The following is a 23,151-nucleotide window of genomic DNA, read 5'->3' on the forward strand; positions in this document are numbered from 1 at the left end:
TGAAATTCAGCCATTGTTTTCTTCAAGGCAATCCCTTGGAATCAAAAGATAAGAGCTAGAAATAGCACTTCTGTATTTTGAAAAGATGTCTCTTGGTTGGGAGACTAAGAGCATTGCAACAGCTTGACTGGGTGTGTAAGTGGAAGCATTCTAAGAAGGATTTTATCTTTAACCAACAGTGGTAGTAGACTGCAAATCAACAGTTACTTCAGAAAGTGTATCTAAATTCAGTGCTCAACAAACTGTTTCTTATAAAACTGTTAATCTTCAGAAGTTCTATCTCTTCAACTGATGGCAGATGTAAGCAAGAAAACAGACTCTTGTCAAAACAAGACAGCAAAACAGAGGATAACAAGACAATTCTGAAAGGATTCAGTTGTGACTGAAGCATTCTTTCCCTGAATAACCTGAGTTATGAGGTGATCAAAAGTTTTCCAGGTGGTTTCGGTATCCTGAAAGAGTTAACTACAGGGAACCCTATGCTGGTGAAGAAAATGAAAGGAACACTGTCTTCTTCAATCATAAGAATAGTGTTTTTTACTTTTTTCACATTGTTCCAAAAGACCAGATTTCCTTTCATAGAGCCAAAAATTACTAACTACAATTTCTTATTATGTATTGTAGAACTTCACTCACCACAATGTTTGAGACATTAACTCTTTCAGTCTCTCACACTGTAGTACATGCATCTACATCAGAGTTGATGTGAACATCAAAAGATTCATGTGGCTGTCTGCGTATTAAATTTACTTTCAGTATACTTTGCACATACTTTTTTGGCAGTTTTCTGTCTGCATTGTTTATGTTATAATGAAAGACACTATTGTCAGATTTGGGAAGGTCCTGTATTTAAGACCTACACATAATTTTACAGCAAGTTGATGTTTCTACTAAAATGGACAAATGAGAAAGAAATCCTTATTAGAAACAATTATTTACATTATTACTATTATTTTGCATAATTAATAGCGCCAGCTGATAAGAATGAGGAGGAGTCCCATATTCTTTAAACAATATGCTCCTGCACTGCAATCAACCAAAGGAGGATGGAGAAATAGCATGACAAATGAGCTGCATTAGTATTAACAAGGTAAAATATATTAACAAATACATTTTCTGTATTAGGAGAATTTAAACAACCAATGTGCACAATTTGCCTTTAAATAACTACAACATTCTCATAGAACAAACCAACAAACAAAACAACCCTAAAACACAAAACCCCACAACCAAACCAAAACACAAAATAACCTGACAACTGTTGGAACTTAGTGAAAATTTCTACACAGTGAACAGGAATAGTTAAAACTTTATGCAAAATATTAAAATACATAAGAAATGTTAAGAAAGTGCTTATCACATTATAATGCCATTATACTAATAGACAGTGAGCCCTCAATGGCTGTACTTCGCTTTGTTCAGGATATCCTATCCCTGGAGAAAATAACAGAAATACAACATACTCAGAAAAGATAGGAGAAATATTTAAAGGAATAAATTTACTTCTGATAAGCAAAAGAAAGATTAGGATTAATTTGTTCTGAGAGGAATCAATGACACATTTACAAGTCAATATCACAGATCTTAAACTGAGAATTCATGCTGCCAAAACATTCCACATATTAAAAGAAAACTCAGTTAAAACTAGCAAAAGGACACTTTTTCAAACCCAAAATAATAAAACAACCTTTGCCTTAAATTTTGTGTATGCACAGAAATGGATAAAGCTATGCAGCAGGACTCTAATAGCAATATGGAATAAGATGTAGAGAGGGTAGCTAATGGCTCTCCTGCTAATTAAGGGACTTTGCAATTACTGCAGACGTACCTATGGTAGTACCTTCACTTCATTGGTTACATAATTGTGTTTCAGTTCAACACTGAGTTTATTTTTTCTCTCATACAATATAACCTTTCAGACATTTCTATTTTTCACTCCCCAGGTATTCCCTGAAAAGTACCTTAACTCTAGCTTGGCAATGAAACTAAATAGGTAAACAGGAAAAAACAACCATCACCTTAGCAAAAATCTTTACCAGCAAAGATCCATATACAATATTATCTGAAAAGTATGCAATAAACATGACATAAATGAATGGATTTTAAAGTCAGTGTCTTCCAGCTAAGGTTTAGCAGACTGGAAGATTGTATGGCCCTGAGGAAGCCAAAGGAAATGCCCTACACAGTTGGGAAGCTATGAAGAGACTAGATTATTTTCTTTACATATACATAGAAATTCTGACGTAACAGTTACAATGAAAGGCAATGCAACTTGGCTATTGGGCAGCCTTATAACGGAATGAAGAAAAGAAAGGAAAAAAGAGAATGGAAGAGGGTAGGGGAGAGAAAGAAAGACATGAGAATTCCTGGCATAAAAGAGATGACTTTCTACATTTCACTAGAAACAGAGGTAATTCCAGGAAAGCAGTGTGTGTGCTGAATATGAACACTACATTTGGTTATTATTTGAATAAAGTATGAAAAGAAAACATGAAACTAAGGAATGACAGTATTCTTACAGGTCTTTAATCATCTTCATTCTATTATTGATTATCAGAAAACTTTAATTTTTTTCTATTTCATTATTTTCCCTTTAAAGCAACAATAATTGCTCTTGTTCTTGTCTATAACATAGCTACAGGGAAATTTAAATGCTTCTTTTAAGCTAACTATTGCATTGAAAATTATAAAGAGCACTAGGCAGAGACATCTGAACTCCAAAAGCATCAGAACCAGTTCAGAGGCGCTATAACCTTATGAAAATAACTGAACTGCATATTCACAAACTTAAGATGATACCTGTGCTCTGTACCACAAGCTGGAGACATGCCCCTAATATATTGCTGAAAATGTTTATTTCTTAGGACTATTAACAGCTTAGATTTTGCTTCTAGAAAAAGCTAAAAGTGAACAAATATTCATACTTACTTTAAGTATTTTTTAAAGAATCTATTGCTCAGTATCAAAAAAGAAATTTTTTCACTGTCTATGTTGAGGTTCAAAGCAAGCAATTTAAAGTTTCTTGACTCTTTTTTTAACCATTAGATATGTCTATTTATTAACAGACTGTACTGGGTTTGGCTGGGATGGAGTTAATTCATAGTAGCCCATATAGTGTGTGTTTTAGATTTGTGGCCAAACCAGTGTTGATAACAGACCAATGCTTTAGCTATTGCTGAACAGTGCTTGCCCAGCATCAAGGCCTCCTCATGCTGCCTCGCCACTGAGCATGCGAGAGGCTGGGAAGGGACACAGCTGTGACAGCTGACCTGAAATGACCAAAGAGATAGTTCATGCCATAGAGTGTCACGCTCAGCAATAAAACTGTGAGAGTTTTTTCAAAGTAGTTGTTGCTTGGGGATTCACTAGGCATCAGTCTGAGCGACTGCCTTTGTATCACTTCTTTCTTTTTTTTTCTTTTTTTTTCCCATCACTTATTAAACTGTCTTTATTTTGACCCACAAGTTTGTGGTTTGTTTTTTCCCTTGCTTTTGACCTTCCTGTTCTCTCCCTTATCCCACTGCAGAGAGTGAGCAAGCATCTGGGTTGGGTACTCATCTGCCGTCTGGGGTCAACCCATCACATAGATTAAGATCCTATAACATTCAGACTATGTCACAGTCATTTCATAGACTATTCAGACTATTAAAAATATGCAGCACTAAATAAAGCAGTCTCAAAAAATTAGTTTAGTGCAAAATTTCCTGCTACTATTTTTCTTTTCTTTCTTTTGTCTTCTCCTATAACATACCCTTCTGAATGTTCTTGAAAAATTGGGGAATTTGCCTGAATAAGCAGGAGAAAAAAATCAATAAAATAAATAAAAAGTTTTATGATCAGTAATCAACTGCACACAAGATGTAAGGACTAACAGTAGATCAAATACTTTGAATAAGCCACCAGTATGGCTGGCTTCCTTATGATAACATGAGATTAAGATATATAAATGTGAGTACTGTCTGTGTCTTCTGTTTGATAGCGGTAAGGCCTCAGATTTGACTAAAGTGTTGAGCTTTAGGAAGTTCACTTAAAAGGATAGGTAAGCGGATAAGTACAGAAATTCCAGAGGCAAGAGGCAAGGAAGACCACAAATCTGACAAGACTAACAATAGATATGTTTTGATACAAAACAAGGCATCAGTTTTCAACATGTGGAAGCAGCTAAAGAGAGAAGTGGAAAGACCACATTAAATATACTTGATCTCAACAGTTGCCTCTTCCCCCAAGAATAAAACATCCCTCCTCCACATTTTTAGTTATTTGCGTAATGAAACATTAACTTTCACAGGATAAAGTATTTGATACTACTACTTGCTAATCATGAGAGCGTATATTTAAAAAAATATAAGTTTTCAGAATTGAATTATGTGATCAATTTCTCAACTATTGTTATGATTTTTCACAATATTATTCATTACATGTCTCTAGATATATTGAAAAGGAACATTCATTTAGATACCAAAAAACAGCCAACTAAAGCCAAATCAAATCAAAACAAACCAATGACAGTATGTTAACATTGTTTGTTAGTTAACTAAAACTACCATACATATGCTGGAAACAAAAGTGATACAATTCATGACTGACTATAGACATCTACCTCAAAATGAGCTGAATCATATAGTGGACTCTTAACTCTATTGAGAATACATGCATTTACTATAAAGGTAAATTCAGGATATTAGGAATGCTGTACAGATATATGAACAAGACATACAAATGTATTTGTGTGAATCTCTACCAATCATGTAACTAGTGAATGTAATTATCACATTCATCAGGATTTACAAATAGTAGTAATAATTCTGTAACAGTTTATCAACTTTGAAACTATTAGTCATTTAACAGAACCATCTAAATAAACAGAAATATGGAAAATATTTCTGCATTTGTAGAAAAGACTTGTTATAAAAATTGTTCCAGCACAACATCAAACCCTATGGAATTCAGGTAATGCCATCACTTGATGCCGAAACCAGGACAGCAGTTCAGCTTTAAAAATTCAGTAACAAATATTTGCTATTTGAACATTACTTTTTCATTTATTAATTCTTAATTTCAAAATTTCACTAAGTTGTAATTTCAAATTCAGTTTTGAAAAAGAATATCTTCATAAATTGAATAATAATAATATTAATTAATAGATATCATTTATTAATCCAGCTTCTGAGTAAGGGGAGGAAAAACAACTTCTAATTCACTGGCAAATTATTTGGTTTAAAATTTATTATGGTTGGCTACTCTGTTTCAGGACTAGGCACATTGCTCTTCTCTGTATCCAGAAAGGGATGCTTGATAAATGTTCTGGCAAGAATTCCAAATAATCTTGTTATCCACCGACATCTACAATTGTTTTTTTAATTTCTTTATAACATTGACCAGAACTATTTCCACAATTTAATTAATGTTGAAGGGAAAATTATTTATTTCTAACAGTTTTACTTTTTTAAAGTATTATTTTCAGCTGAATGACCCTTCTTCTTGCATTACTGGAAAAGAGAATTGAATCTTTTGAGCTAGTTTACTTTTGCTATTTATTATATGAAAACACTTCCATCATCTCTCTTTATATTAAAATGTGTACAAGCTCATTATCTTTCTTCCTAACCGTTCTCTGAACTCCTACCAGCTCTATAGTATTTTTATGGAGCTAAATTTGGAAATACTTCAGATGAAAGTACAAGTTACTGCAAGCAGTCTGTCCCCAGTCTTCTATATGAATTACCATATAATATATCATTTTTATTTTGTTTTCAGTGATTCTTAACTCAATTTCTTAAGTTAATGCCACTAATCTAGAATTCCTGAGAAGTATAACTGCAATGAGTCTTCTTTTTATTTTTTTTTTCCCCTCACGGTATTTATCAACCTTACATTTATTTTATCATACAGTTTATCTGTTCATTCATCTAGCTTATTACATCTCTCAGGTTCTTCAAAGTTTTCTTCTGACTGGATCTATTCTAATCAACTGCTATCATAGAGTTCACTTGCAGATCAGTAATGAACGTATTAAAGCAAGACAGAACTAATACAAAATTTGAAACATTTTTTAGCATGCATGCTCTTTGCTAACTTTTTCTTCTTACAGATTTTTTTAACTAATAACAAATTCATAGAATCTCACATGAAAGTTGAATTTTCATTGAAAAAAGTTAGAGAGTTCTTCTTTATCCATTAATTCTCTGTAATTTTCATGAAAAATCTAAATCATTATTTCTTTTTACAGGACCTAGAGCATTGGGTGAATGCTGACATTAAATTCTGACCCACAAAGAAGACCATTTTAACTGATGGGCTAACCCTTTGCTATGTCTGCCCATGGTAAAAGAGGGAGATGAGAAGAGTGACAATTTACCTAGAGTTTTGGCCAGTTAAAAAATGTATGTATGTATATATGATGTACAGATGAATATACAAAAGAGCACAATCTGTTATTTCCTTAGTTTGCAACAGAAATAAAACTATACTGGGAATAAGTCAGAGAATAATAATAACTGAGAATTTTCAAATGTTGACAGTATGCTTAGTAGTTTGGACCTTTAGTTGGCCATTATTATATGCATGGCATAATGATGAAATAGGTAGAAAAGCTAGTTTCAAAAATATAGACAATATAGTTTGGTTTTGTCTGTACTCAAAGATATTACAGAGAGAATAATTACTAACTCTTAAACATTCTCAGTCTACTGGCAGTCTAGTAGGTCTGCATTTCCAAGAATCTCTGCACCACATCAAGCAGACCTATCTCACATTTGGGAAATGTGCCTTCTGTTGCTGGTCTTGTTCTTTTGATTCAGTATGTGGCACCAGAAATACAGCAAAGACAGTAGAAGATCATCCTGTGATGACTCATTGAGAATCTGAAATGGCTAGTTCATGGACTACATATATTGCCATAGCTACCATGTTATTGTTTATTTTCTGTAAATTAAAGGTTACAACACATTTAAGTCACCTTTGCATTAAACTTCTGGTAAAATCTGTTAAGTTTAATTCTAAAAGAAATCAATGAACTATGAATCTTGTCAAATTCTCAGGAAAAGAAAATAACAGATACGTATAACCAAAACAGAGAATGAATACATAAACCTATAAACATGTATTACCAAAAGGAGGATTATTTTATTTAACTGCATGGCAAATTTCAAGTTATCTAAAGGGATCTGATAACCCAAATCACACTGAATTTTAAACACTGGAAACAAAAAAAAATAGTGTAAAGCGCTGTTAACATATTAAATTCAATCTCTTCCTGTTTAAAGAATTTTCACAAGATATTTATGATTCCATTGATTTTTCAGATTTTGAACTTAGTTAACTTGAGGATTACTAGTAGTCCAACATACTGTAAAGTCCATTTGCAGCCAATGAATGACATACAAAGACCACCAGAAAAATTCATTCTTACTGGTCCTAACCTCTGTGCTTCTTAGAGTCTTAAACATCAAGAGCATGTGAACTAGGAACCAGTCATAGATAACACCAGTTGTTCTGACACCCTGACACATACTCTTTCTGAAGGCCTCAAATACTATCTCTCATCACAGGACTAGAACAACTGTGACCATCATGTGAATGGAAGCACTTTTATCATATGCTAATGAAGCACTTTGGTCACATTACCTGTGTTTACACTGCTAAATGCATCCACTCCTGGAAGATATCCCTGGCTCGCAGGCTAGATGGTGAAGTATGGTGTCCATCTACATTGCCTGGAGCTAAGTCTGTCTAGAGAAGCCCAAGCACGTCTGTAACAAATATTAACATGTTTTGGGGTGTCCTCTAGATTCTGTGTGGTGCCTCTGTGGCCCAAAATTGTAACTATAATTTTTCCTGTGCTCAGAGTATCCAAAATTATCTAAGAACAGTGCTGCATCCAGAATACTAGTGGGTTTTTTTGTTGCATGAAGTTACACAAATGTGCAATATGACATGAAGATTGGCATGGTGGTATGAAAGTGACTGGGGGTCCAAAACAGGCTTTGATTATGCCTGTCAACAAAAATGCTGTTAGGAGGACTCCACTGGCAAGCAGGATGAAGACTAGTGCAGTGTTACCCGTATCACCTACTGGAAGGGTATTCTGTAGTGAACTATCATTATATCCACAAGATTTTGTTTTAAAGAAACCAAAATGGTTCACATACGAGAAGACCATAGAATGAGTTAAAAATTATGCAACTTGCACTATCAAAGGACCAAGACACAGGTGAAAGTAGAGAGCTAAGATATGTAACAATGCATAGGTATTCATTATGAACATTTACTAAGACAACAGAAGAGATATCATGACCCACGGGACTCAACTATACCTATCAAGAGGATGTAGGATCAAGAACACAGGCAAATTCAAGTTGGAAGGGACCTGAGGATGTCTCTAGTCCAGCCTCCTGCTCGAAGGCTCAATGCTGATGTTAGACCAGGTTGCTGAGGGATTTAACCAGCTGGATGTCGAAAATCTCCAAGGATGGAGACTGCACAACCTCTTTGGGCAATATGTTCCACTATTCAACATTTTCTTTGAGAAAAGGTTGCGCTTTTTTCCAGTCTGAAACTCTCTTATTTCAATTTATGCCTTTTCCTTTCATCTTTCTGTCATAAACCACTGTGAAGAACCTTGCTCCATCCTCTTAATGATCTCACAGCTGTTGAGAACTGATATTAGGTTCTTGCGAAGCTGTCTCTTCTTCAAGCTGAAAAGACATGTTTCTCTCACCTTTCAGCACTGGATCAGTGCTCCAGCTTCCAACCATCTTGGTGGCACACCACCAAACTTGTTCCAATTTTTCTGCGTCTTTCTTGTACTGTATTCTTGTATTGAGAAGCTGAACACAAATACTATGAACAGTGGTTTGTTCCCACGTGAGGTTGTGTGTATGTGAAAGTGTATATGATATCAGAAGCATTAAAGCTCATGAATCATTTTGGCAGAAAATGCCAAACGTGAGCAACAGTAACAATATGTAAATTTCTGGATCCAATAAAAGTGGTCAACAGGAATTTCTACTCTCCAGTTATTTGAATTTCATTATTATGGCATATAAATTAAGCATGAAATTGGCAATGGCTTGATATTTATGGGGCGAAAATGGCTGATTAAGTAATTCTAGTGGAGACTATTCCATTTTCAAAGATAAGGAGAAAATAGGTTGACTGGAAAATAATTTACACCTTGTGTTCCAGCTTTTCTCCCCCCCCCCCCCAACACACAACTGTAAACATTATTTTCTATGTCATGAAAACTAAATAGCAGTTTTTTTCATTTATGCTTCTGTGCAAGTTCTTCTTTACTGATAATTTACCAATTCATTTTCAGTATACTAACACTTCAGAAATTTATTACTAAAATTTAACCTGTCTTCACAACTGTGCATGCATTCATTATTATTAAGGTTACAAATTCACCAAATATTCACAGAAATAACTTTATTCATGCTTTCCACCGACTCAGCTTCTAAACCATCTCTTCTATAGATAGATACATAAATGTCACTTATGCATATGCCAAATTCAGAACTTTTGTTATACCAAGGTAAGCATAGGAATAGTTTGGACATGAAAACTATGATACAGTAACTAACACTGGGTAAAAGCAAGCACATAATCAGTTGATAGTTATTATACAATCAGACTCTGAAAGAAACTTATGTTTTACTATCATATAAATTAGTATGAAAAAAAATATTTCAAATGCTCATTGATAAAGATATATAAACCTTTCCCTATAGCATATACTCTTAAATAAATAAAATAAATACAGACACTTAAGTAACTATCCTACTTTTTAGAGATTTTATTGGTGGTGTTTTAACAGTTCTCAATAGAACTGAAAATCAAGACATTTAGGAAGAATTCAGCTCAGACAACATTAGCCATTAAAAGTTAGGTTTCTAGTCAAAGCTACACATGTAGACTACCTCTACAATGAGTGGAGAGTGTTAGGAACCATCAGAAAGAGTTTCCTGTCAGTTATCTTAGCCATCATTTTAAAACCAGAACAACTGTTCTGAGGGTATTCTGAGGATATTCTGAGGATATAGTTCTGTAATTTACATAGGAAGCCCAGGTTGACCACACTCCCATACAGGGACTTAGTTTTATGAAGTTAACTCTGGTCTAAGTGCTCTAACTACATTTACATAATTTTGTAATACAAGTATCACTTGGAAGCTTGCATTGACAAAAATGAGTCACTTATTAGGCATCTGAACTGGTAAACGCTGTTTTAAATTAATACCCAATTTTCCTAACCTATTAATCAAAATAGGAAGAGTAAGCATTGCACCCTCAATTTGAAATGCTTTCAAGTATAGAATATGAAGTCCACCAATAGTTCTAATACTAAATATGTTAAGAAAAGATTAAATAAATTTGACTAAGGAGATACAGAGAATATGAGATTACATTAAAAAGTAAGAGGTGTATTACCATGCTTTTCCATGCTGTAAATCTGTAAATCCATGGACAATGACTACATATACAAGCAAATGAAAGCAGCTGACCACGTACCCACACACCTTGGCAGAGGTGCACTCCATACTCGTCGGCCACCACCAAGACAAATAATCTCTGATGCACCTTCTAAACGATATCCAGATGAACAGGAGAATGTCAGAATATCTCCCACTCCAAAATTAAATCCTATTCTATTACCAAATTGTGGGATCCCAGGATCTTCACAAGGTTCAAGATTATACTCTGAAAACAAGAGAGCAAGTCAGTTTGTACGAGTGAGAACGTGTTTTCTATCAGTCATATTTATAATCTTGCAGTCTAGTAATTTCTGTATGTTTCCACCTATCAATACAGATTTCAGATTTTAAAACAAAAGTAATGCATGAATGTTAAATTGGCAATTATGCTACATTAAAAAGTAAGACTAATGAATACATTCACAACATTTTTAAGGTGCATAACACAAAACGCTTTATCAGTCTTGTAAGAGCCATAAATGTCTCAGGTACATAAAACAAATGAAAACAATGGCATAGCATAAAAGCCTAAATAATTGACACTTGGGCTCATCTGGAATTTCACTAACTGAAATTAGACTAGTTCTGTTTCCTCCCCTCGCTTGATAATGTGTCTTACAGTTTACTGCCATCTTATTTGTCATGTAGCAGAAATGTGTCTACAGAGGCACACAGGTTTGCTTGCTTTGAAATTGTTGTGCTTAGGAAACAACTTACATAATTTTATGATTCAGTATATGTATTCATCAAAATCACTTCAATTTTAAACTTTTATTTTTCTCTTTACATAAAATACTGAAAAAAAAATTTTCAGGAGCCAGGTATCACAAGTATTTCTTACCAGAGAAAGAAATATTAAATCCTTCGTATGATATTGAAAAATCTGAAATAAAGCGCAACTGAGCCCTGAAATTTCCATAGAGACCAGCATTAATTGGTGAAGGAAGCTCTGAGCCAGTCAGACGTGCTAATGGCTGTGTGAAACTGCCATTCTCTGTTATTAGTAAGTAGTCATGATGATCCTCCAAATGAAAGGTATAGAAGGTGAACTGCACTCCTATTAGAAAAAACAGAATTAGATTTACATATCACACTGTTAGCATCAATGTAATTAAGCCAAGGATTAAATTCATGCATTTCATTATGAATCATGGTTCAGAAAATGAAGATAATACAATTTTTCTAAAAATTAGTATCTTTCCCGATTTTAGTATTAAAATACCTTTGTAGCCAGTCTTTTTGTTTTGACACTATCTTTTACTTTTGCCTTGAGCTGCAAAATATGGATGCTTGATTTATAGAATTCAAAGACATATGCTTGCATTTTTATGTAAAATCCAGTGATGCACTATGTATGTTCAAAATTACAAACTGTTTATGGCAGAACAGGAAAGCTGAACCTTATTTCTTACAGTCACCAGTATTCTTGTACAGCAGCAGTGAAAGGAAAGGTTATAAAATAAATGACATTATATTCTAATGGCACATACAGTAATAGCAGCACCTCCTCCCCCAAAAAGGGAGATCTCTTAATAAGATGTGGCATATGTCAACAGTATGTTTCTTTGAAAACCATCAGATATAAATCACACATTTAGAAAGGAAGCTATATCCTTGAACACAATAGCAATGAAAAGACTTAAAAGTCAAGGCAAACAATTAAATTACTTTTTCTGCATTTCTGTAACTAAGAGTTAGACCATGATCTTTGGGTAGAATGCACAGAAAAGTCAAGAAAAAGAAACAGGAGAAGACATTAGCTAGCTTAAGTGGTTATTGACACCTCTAGTGTAATAGCATTTTCAGTTTTATTGTGTAAGTTATAAACCAATGAATCAGGCTCTGTAAAATATATCTAATGATGTAATGCTTAGGAAGATGCACTCGTGATTGAAGATTAACGTAGTATATGAAGATAAATGATCTTTGGCTGCTCTCATGGACAACAGATTTTTAATAATAGACATAATTTAATCAAAAAGCAAACAAATAATTCCCCTTTCTACTTCCCCCCGCCCTGCAAGAACTTCCCAAACGGTAACAAAGTCCAAGACTGAAGCTAGATATACTGTGCTTGACTTAGCTGTTTAAACGTAGGAACCTCATGCCCCTTTAGGTGTTGGAGGTTATCTTTTCTAGACTTCACGTGCAGCTTTAGAAGCTCTCGGTACAATTCTCATGTAGTATTTTTTACAATACATTGGATCCCTGAGGTTGTCTCAAATGGCATTAGACATTTATGTTAATGCAACTCAATCACACCTAGTAAATACAGCTTGTAAGGGTATCTGGAATGTAAGGACACTTGGTTTATGAGGATACCTAGTCAAGGACATTTCAGTATAGCAAGCAAAGACAAGAAATGAGGGAAGTAATAAAATATATACACGCATACACAAGCTTTACTGAGCAGTATTTAGTGGAGACACTAACAAAGACCAGAACTCTTAAGTTTATGACTGATGGGCCATTGAATGTATCACTGTAATCTTGTAGCAGTTCAACCAGAACTTAGCAACTGATTAGAATGGGGGAAAGAAAATTATCTTGAGCCTCATGGAAATTAGAAATTTACTGTGGAGTATTTGAGGGAATTTGTGAGATTATGTAAAACTTAATATGAGATTTTTAAATGGTATTTGGAGACTGCAAAACTTTTTGAGATGTTTAGGGCCAAAGGCAGGTAAGGGGAGGGATCATGGTGGATAAGGGAGAAAAAAGTTCGGGAAAATTGAGAGGGTTAAGCCTCTCTTACTAATCCCTGAACCTAACCATCACAGCCTGTCCTCTGTTCTTTTTAAACTCTGTTCCTGACTATTTAGTGTGTAAGTGTGTCCTCTGTCCAGAGTGTGAGCACATGTGTGACCACTAGTGAACATTAGGATGGGCTGCCTGGTGGGCAGGATGAGGTCAGGGGCCAACACCTGGAAAAAGGGCCATCGGTCACAAGGAGGCAGCACCTGGAGGGAGCGGGATCTGGGGGCCAAGTGCTGGGCCAGGACCTGGAAGGTTGTGGGGGTATGTGCGTGTGCATGTGTGAGTCTGTGTAACTCCTAGCAAACTCCTGTTCCTATCAGCCCAGCTGGAGAAATAGGATTTGGCTGCCTGTGCTGTTCATGTCTGTTTCGGTGCTGTTGGTGTTTCTGTGTGTGCCAATAAAGACACTTGTCTCTGTCCATGTTAGTCTGTGTGACCAGCTGTACATGCCTATGTACATATTGGCATCTTTGGAATACATGCTTAGTCTTGCTGTCAGATGGAGACACAAATGGAGAAACAAGAGTAATTCCTTGGATCTTAGAGACCTCTAGATTGTGCTTCCCTTCAAAGAGACTGGAGAACTATTCAGCTTTTTCAAGCAGATACCTTCTTTTCTTCTTATTGCTCCACACCTGCCCCCTGCACCTGTAGCTTGCAGATCCTGATAAACACACCCTTGCTTAGTAGCACTGATATAGAAATTACAGGATGGGATTGTGTTTTATGCATAGGACAAAACTAGATAATCCAAGATATATATTCTGGATTTTAAAAATTCTTAATTTAATAATTATATTAGCAAAGCCATTCATCTGCTTTGAGCATCCTATTTATTATCCTAGATTGTGTGACAATAAATTGGCAAAAATCACACTGAATTTTGGAATCAAGGTTAGGTTACATATCTTTTGAGCTAACGCCTAAAAATTTAGCTTTGAGATTGAGAAACTCTTAAATGGTTTAATTTTTTTATCATAGTTTTACATAAGAGACAGTGTTGATCTGACATGAAAAGTTAGCTCTTAGGAGAAAAATGTGATATATACAGAATGAGGCTGAAATTCAGGCAATATTTATGGCATTTACTGCACTCCAAATTAATTTTGGCCCTTTTTACACATGCATGTATACTGAAACAATAAAATCAGAAATGCCAAAGAAAATTTTATGGTAGTAGCCCAAAATAATGGAATTCCTGTGAATCACAGCTGAGCTTCACTGAGTATTGTTCAAACACCAAACTCAAGGTTTAACTCAAGGGAATGTTTCAATCAATTTTCAAGATTGCCATGACATTTCTAAGCAAAACCCCAAGGTATATCCCAGCAGTAGCTGTACAATTTAGTTTTCTTCAGAAAATATTTTAATCACATTAATATATGCTGTGTGACAGATTGTGTCTTCTCCAGAGAAGAATTTTAAACGGTAAGTTCAGGTAGATTCCTCCTCATTATGCCTCACATGCCACTTTCTTTATAAGGGGAATATTTAAAATCTGAAATGAAGACAGGAAGACACAACACTCTAATGTCATTTCTCAATATTACAATCCAGACTGTTGAGGGATGGGTAAATTAACTGTTCTATTAGTAAATGGTTTAAAATATACCATTGATACTCCACAAATTTCACTTCACCATATATCGAATTGCATGCTAACCACAGGCAAAATACAATAATTATTGTCATGACAGATGCTTCCTTTCCTCTTCATAAAGAATACCAATTACTAAACATTTTAACTGTATTTAAAGTGCATGTTCCACTCCCTAGTTAACAAATTTTTTAAAAATACAATAAAATCATATCATGTTTTAATGGACATTCAAAATCATAATGTGGTCCACATGAACATAAATGAAAAATCATTACAGAATTCTATAATTTTAGACAGACGTGAACAGTAAAATTAAAATATATATATTTATATTGCAGATTATGTTATTTAAGATAGTATGTACAAACACGGAAACTGTTTTTCTTAATACAACATATCCAGATGTAAAATACAAATCTTAACTAAACATATGCATTTAATTGACTGCTATTATGTAACAGCATTATGAAGTTGCAACATAAAGATGTGTGTTTAAAAAAATACCCCACAGCATTCTGGAGCTACGAGTTATATACATTTTCTTGGCAGTCTGACATTAAACTACCAAATTTTGTCCAAAAAAAAAAGGGAGGGGGGAGCTAAAGAAAACTTTAATTATTTTTAAAAGATCATATCACTAATTAATGGCCAGTAGAAGATACTCCTTGAGATTCTGAAGTTGAAATTATATTAGACATGAAATAGAGCAGAAAATGAGATTTCCAGAACAAAGGTTTTCTCCCTCACTTTAAAATAACCCATTTATGTGTACGGGATTAATTTTCCCAAATGGTAACTATCTAAAACTTAGTCACTCAGTCTCCCCATGGACGATTCATCTGGGCGCTATATAAACCCACTGGACATTAGATGATAGAGATGAGTAGGCACTTTCAGAGGATGGTTCATCCCCTCTACTTTAGATACTTTTTTAGGGTGAGATGACTCATATCCTGAAGATATATGCATTTGTCCATTAAATACAGAAGTGGCCTAATGGACTAGCTTACTCAGACATAGAACTTTCCTGTTAGAAGTTTAAATTTAAATTAAGTAAGCCTGTGACTTATTATCATAAAAGGAGAGCTATGTTCCTCATGCAGTACTACAGGAGGAGCTTAAAGTATTAATACCTTTTTGCCAAAAAGAACAAAATATAAGAAGTTCATATAATATTTCCTATTTCCTACTCACAGCAAATCCTCACTCTTCAATTGTTTCCAGAAGACCTTTCAGCAGCATGAATCAAAATGCCCAAGTCAAATTACAACATAGCATTCATATTTAATGTTTTTTCCTTAGTAACATTTCCATAAGATAATATAAAAATTATTAACACAAATAAGAATGTGCTTATATCTATATATGTGTGTGTATATATACACGTATCAGTGTGTATGTGCTTATAAATGTGTATGTTCACACTATTACTCTCTTTCCCTGTATATTTTCTGTATATTTGTTTTCTCAGGAGTCTCATTATATGTGGTGTTTTTTTCAATAGCCTCACATAAAATGTAATCACATTGAGAATTTCAGCTTTTATTTATCCCAATTTTTAAGTACTTCTCTAGCTGAGGGTTCAAGAAAAAAGATAAATCACAAAAAGTCTACTTAATTTTTTAAAAATAATTTTTTCCACGTACTTTCCTCCATAATCCCATTTTGAATTTAAGAAAGATGAAAGTGTTAATAAAATGTCTTTCACGAATCCTGAAAAATATGGCTTCATCTGGGCTCATGTTTACTGTACAATTTACATAACTTTCAGTCATGTGTTACTCCATGAAGCTAAACTCTTATCTATCTCTGCTACTTCTCTTCAATGACCAGATTATAAAGCTTAGGCTGGTTATCCAAAGGCTTTTCAGATAGGGTGCAAATTAAATGACTACAGGGCTAACAGTTTTCTTACACTTTCTGTCAGTCTTTCTTGCTTATCCAGAAGAACAGTTATATTATTCCCACATCCCTTCTCCTCTGCAAAAGATCCACAGTACCTTATATTCCTGCAACCCTAAAAGCTGTGTATCATACCTCGAGGTAACAAGGACAAATGCAGCATCTGATGTAGGCTCAGTAATTTCAGAATGCTTTTTCACTGTGGATACTTACAAGCAAATTATATTGACACAATGGCATCATTTGGTAGTAAAAAGAGACTGTGGAATAGCTGGAGCAATAATTTTGAGAGATACACTTTGCCACTTTAACACTTTAAGGAGTTTTAAATGGGACATCCAGTCAGAGTGATTTAACATCTAGATGAGGAACTATCACACTATTTGTAAAAAATAGAGCAAGGGGACCACAGATCAGCACAATTCTCTGTGAGGGAAGTCTTATTTTTATGTTATCAATAACTCTTTCTTAGAGGAATATACCATCAGCGTACTTTGTCACATTTTTCATGCCTTACAGAGAAAACTGATGAAAATCAGAATTGAACTTGCCTTCCTTCTTCTCCTTTTCAATCTTTTTTCTGTATTCTTTCCAGTGTTACATATGCAGTTTTGCTTTTTATGTTCTTATCACCTCACCCTATTAATATTCAGTTTGTCTTATGACACCTATCTCTATTTCTCTCCTTTCCTTAACATTAAATTCTTATGCTTCTCTAGCTCGTTCCACTCACAGTACAACAGTACCATGCAGTCACTCCTATATTTAAAATAAAATACACACAAAAATCTAAAAATTTGACCCATCTCTTCTCATCTAGTCCCCAAACTTTTCACCTAAAAGCAACTAGGACACACTATTTCAAGGAAATTTTGCTACCTGGAAATCCCAAATTCCATTTCTGCCCTAAGCATTTTCTAACCACTCCTGTGTGTCTTATATTTCTTTGAAATAACTCTTACTAAGATCCTTTCTCAGAGAAGAGTTAAAACCACTATTACATCTTTATCCTGTAATCTGCCTTCAACAAATAACCACCCTTTTCTTAAAAGTCTCCTGTCCCTCAGCTTCTGTGATCAGTCATTATATAATTCTTTCTTACCTCCCTAAATGTTTTTACAGGATTCCATTATTTATCATTTTTCCCTCTACATTTATTTCTAATATATATTACTTATTCAATCCATAAATGCATATTAAACTGCCATTTATATGCTGCAACCCTGAAAATATGTCTTAGTAAGCTGAAACAATTTCTTTTCTTCAAAAGAATAGGACTTTTCTTTCTGACATTTCCTTGTCGACAGCTAGTGATAATGTAAAATTTAGCATAATAAGCAATCTTTTAAACAACTCCCCTCTCATTAACTTAATTTCTTTTTTTATGCCATAATAAGAATAACATCTTCACTTAAGTCTTCACTTCAGACTCTTCTGTCAATACGAAGTCTAAATATCAGTAACTACTTCCAGCTAATCTCTCTCTAAGATAAGGCATTTCCTCATCAACACAGAAAAAGCATTCATCCTCCTTCACCTGTATGAATTATTGTGCACTCGTCCAACTATCTGTTACTTGGACTATAAACTTTTAGGGACTTTCTGTTCTGCAGAAAGCATTAGGGCCTAGTCTACCTCTGGAATTCTAGGAATTACTACAATAAAAATAAGCAAAACCAAAAATCAGCCACTCAGTTCCTAGTTCATTGCTGCTAACCTAGATCTGTATGTGTAGCACAGAATACTGGACTTACATATTAAAAAAAAAAAAGGTGGAAAAAGAGAAAAGGATTTATTTACCTTTTCCATGGGTAACATCCACAGTCCATGTACAATTCAGTGAATTTGGATACAGGTCAGGATAGCCAGGGGATAAAATTGTTCCACTAGGTCCTCTAACATCTCCACCACATAAAGCTAGAAATAACAAATAAAATAATAATAAAACAATTAATATAAAACTTACAAATGAGAGAAAATATAAGAAAACAATTCATTAAAAACTTCTAGCTTTAAAATTACTTAAAAATAGTTGGTCAAATGATTTAGCAATTTCACGTATAACTATAGCCCATTTTTACACAAAATGAAAGGAAATAGAATCAGTGAATAATTAAGATGTGTTTTAATAGGTACTAAGAAAATAAAAAGCGAGTTTCCTTAGCTGTTTTTTCACATTTTCTTGAAACTCTGTGAAAGTCACAAGTTCAGCAGGAAGATGAAGGTAGAAGACACAGAGCCAAGCAATATCACTTTAGCCAGAAGCTAAGGCTGGAGACTTAAAATGGCATAGAGTGGATCTTGCTATTGAAGAATTACTGACTGAAAATATTATTGCAGGGAAGCATGACATGCTTTCTTGTGTCTAATTATTGGATATGCATCTATATCTATAATGCAAGTGATAATGACAATTGCCAATATAAGTCTTTCTATAGTATCAGTAGTGACTTTGTAAAGGTAATCAGTAGTTAAGCAATATAAAAATTAAATTACAGCTTGAATTAATACAAAATACAAAAATTAAATCATTACAACACTGGCATAAATATCTTCATAATTCACCATTACATTTTAATAGTGAATTTTCCATTCCAGAGCTTTTGAAATACTAAATTAATTGAGTAATTTTTAGTAATGAAGAGGCTCTAATACCTTAGAATTATCTTTTATCAATAACCATGGTTAAAACTCAGTACCAAGAAAAGTTATTACATCATAGTTCTCTGAATATAGATTATCTCAGAAGGGCACACATTATAAAACAAATGAGTATTTCTACTTTTTTTTTCATCAAGATAAAAAACATCTATTCCATTCATTTTTCTTACCCGATTTGTATGCATTACCAAAATTATTTTGTAGAAATATTCCAGGATACAAAAAACCAGTAAACTATGTTACTGCCACCAGATTTAAGTAAAATAATATAGATTGGTTTAGAAAAGTTGATTGCATTTCTTCCAAAGTAATTAACACAAACTGTCCCTTTTCAGCCTTAAGTAGTCAAGCTCTCAACCAGTGTGCTTTCAGAATTTTTACTGGTGTCAGCCATAGTTTCTCTGAGCCCGCACCTTAACCTAAGTCAGAATGCAGCACGCCCACGTTTAACAATCAGGTTTTCTCTTTAGCAGACACTAAAGCTGTTGAAAGGCGATTTGGGAGATAGGTAAACGGCAGTTACTTGTCTGCAATTCCAGTCGATACAACTATCAATCCCTCTCCCCTTTGTTGTATAAGCTGTTGCTCACCTATTGCTCATGTCTGTGCTTCCCAGCCTGCTGCCACCCCAGCGAGGGTGACAGGCTGGAGGAGCAATACCTCTTTCTGAGAAAGGCTGCCCCACCTGCACTACCTGCTACCCCACACTGCTCCTACTCCTCCTGTAACATCAGCAGAAGCTACCAACGTAGCACTCAGCAGTATGGATCGTAAAGGTGGGGGAAGTTTGGCCTTTCGGTATATGAACGGTGCTCAAACATCTTCATATTTCTTCAGGAGAAAGGTGTTGTGAGTAATTTGTTACATCATGCCACTTATTCTACTGTATCTTGCTATTTATCCTACTTATGACAATTTCTGCTATACATTGAAGGGGTAAATCATGAAAGTTATACCTCTCTGCTTTTGCTATTAATGCTATTTATTTGAGAATTAATATGTTGACCAGTCATTATTTTCTGCCTCTAGAAATACATTCAAAACTGATTTGAGGATAAGCCATACAGTGAATCGACAAAATATCCAGAATGTACCTTCTGTCTTACCCTGTACATAGCACTGAGGAATGTTTTCATAAAGGTCAATAATTTTTCATAATGACGTTACTGCGTTGCACGCCATCACTGTCTTTAAGGCGCTGAATAAAAAGTATACATTTAATTACAGTTTTCTTATAAAGCAGAAATGGAACTTCATCCTATATCCTAGGATGAAGATCACCCTATTTTTCCTAGCTAAATTTGTTTGATTGTTCTAACCAACCACATTTCTGTTTTAAACATGTTTATTTGTCTGGGTAGCCTCATGATTTCTTTGTGTGAGCTATTTCTCCTGCCAACTTTCTATCCTTTTTGGCCTAATTGTAAGCTGGAAATTTGCAGATCCAGTACCATAGGCTGAAACAGGACATTCTAGGACTACCACCACCCAATCTCATAATTGTTGCCACAAGGCAATAACCTCCCAGCATACTAATTTTCCTCTTCACTTCCCTGAAGAGACAATGAAGGTAACCACTGTCCACTTATCACCTGATCTTGTTATATTTAGCATCAGTAAAACAGAATCGCAGCTATGACAGCATGTTATTGGAGCTTCTGATGGTAACTACATACGTTGTCCATACCTTAGGTCATCCCTATTAAATAAGAAAATGCAATCAGTTTTTATAATCACGGGAAACAGCCCAAACAAATGTATTTTACAATGGGTGTTTGGAAAACCTTTCAGAAATGCAAATGGTGACAAAACATCTATGGCATGCCATCAGGCACTCAGTGTAACACTATGAAGGCTAGCAGATGGCAAAAAAAGGCATCAAGGGACCAGCATTTTTCAAAACAAAGCCAAGTTGACAGATCTGAAATATAAAATGTGCACTGGTCCTGATAAGATGGCAAACAGCCCAAGCATATAATATCACTACTAGTATCTGACATTTTTTCAGAGTGCAAAGGAAAACAGAAACACGTGAAAATAAAAACAGCAAAAGATAAACTCCACACATTTTTCCAGATTCTACAAGGAACCTTTCCTTCACTTTATCTGATTATACAGAGATGGAGGCTAGGAGAGACTAAAAGTAGAGTGAATACATAAGCAAATAACTGAAGCGCTATCTGGGTGTTCTAATGTGGAAAATGGAATACTGTGTTGCTAACACACTAATTAATAATTTCTTTGTTATGCAAACAGAGAAGCTGAGTCAAGACATGCCTAATTTTTTTCCCTCCATTACTATGTTTTCAGAATAGTGAGAAATAAAATAATAAAAATAAAAAGAACAAAAAATAATGAGAACAAAATATAGAAGTGACTGTATGAAGTACAGATAGATACCTGGATGTATAGTATAACATACATCTACAGCACTGTGGTGATCAGAAATGATGTGACTATTTAAAAAGCAAGTTTTGGATAACTGTGAATGAAGACTGAAATTTAATAGTGGAGTTCAGTGGCTAAGCCAGTTGTTTGGGTGAAATAAATCCTTACAGTGTTGGGTTGATTACTTACACTTTCTTTTGTTATAAATGATCATAACTGCATTCATTTTGCTCAGTAACATGACCAATCATAAGGAAGAGTGACAGCAAGCAAACCTAGCTTAGAAAATGGCCCTATGTAGTTTGAAAATAATTTTTGGCCCAAGCAATTTTAGAACCTTTATTCAGGCTACTCATAAGTGTCTCAGCAGGAGAGATGCAGGCCATGCTTCATCCCTGAAATACATGAATAGTTGTAATGCGAGCACTTGACTTGTGTCATTCATATAATTTTCAAGTTCCATTCAGGCCATATTTCATGCTACTATAAAACTGTTACAGAAAATCAGTCTTCCAATACTAGAAATAGTCTCATAATTTCTAGCCCAAATTCATTCATGGTCCATTTTTATTTATCTGTTCTTCTGCTAAACTGTCACTATGTTCTTTTCCCTCTTGGGGACTTTGGAAGCCTGGCAAAGCACATTAGTATCTCTGACTTTGGGTCAGTTAAATGAGACAGGTTTTCTTAATCTATTTCTGTAAGATACATTTTCCATCTCTATAACCACTGCATTTACAATTGCAAGTACTTACCTTTCTTTCTTGTCACAGCAGCTTTGCTACACAAACATATTGCTAGGACACTTCACATTAGATTGTGACATTTTTTGTTCATAGATATTTTTGCATTTTTTTTCACGTCCTCTGTTCTATTTTTAACATATTTATATTTTATTGCTGCAAAAGTCAGTCTGTATAATGTCCTACTGCAGAGGTCAGCCTGTATAGCTAGCTTAATACTTGTTCACAGAAAAAATTTTGCTTTTTATACCACGAAATAAAACTCAAGAACCACTAATTATGTTCTCTGTCATCTGAGGTCTTTGAATAAGGTTCACTACCTATTTAAAACTGATTTATTTTGATGTAACACAAGTCAGTCTCAGAGTTATGAAGGGTATAGCAATAATATGAAGTTATCAAGAAAACTGCATGCTAGAAGAAGGGGGTCACCATATCCAAGAAGGACAGAAAACTATCAAGAGAATGCATTTGTTATTTTGGTAAAGCAAGCGAAAATAATACAGATATATATAAACGCATGTGTCTGTGTATTTCTACATATGGTGTTCACTAGCAATGCAGTAAAAAAACCCTGTATCGTTGTCCCTTTTTAGCCTGACTGAAGATGGTGATATCTGGGAAA

General features: G+C 34.5%; 1 protein-coding gene across 1 annotated transcript in view; it reads right to left on the reverse strand.

Annotated features, from left to right (window-relative positions):
* The window catches only part of CSMD3 (CUB and Sushi multiple domains 3), a 767,625-nt gene that overhangs the window by 276,296 nt on the left and 468,178 nt on the right, over positions 1-23,151 (reverse strand). The window contains exons 20-22 of the mRNA XM_052787755.1: positions 18,535-18,651; positions 11,317-11,532; positions 10,513-10,701 (exon numbers count right to left, since the gene is read on the reverse strand). Coding sequence (XP_052643715.1) covers positions 10,513-10,701; positions 11,317-11,532; positions 18,535-18,651 — 522 coding nt within the window. The remainder of the gene's footprint in view (positions 1-10,512; positions 10,702-11,316; positions 11,533-18,534; positions 18,652-23,151) is intronic.

The sequence above is a fragment of the Harpia harpyja genome, chromosome 5 (genome assembly GCF_026419915.1).
Source record: "Harpia harpyja isolate bHarHar1 chromosome 5, bHarHar1 primary haplotype, whole genome shotgun sequence".
Taxonomy (NCBI): Eukaryota; Metazoa; Chordata; class Aves; order Accipitriformes; family Accipitridae; genus Harpia; species Harpia harpyja.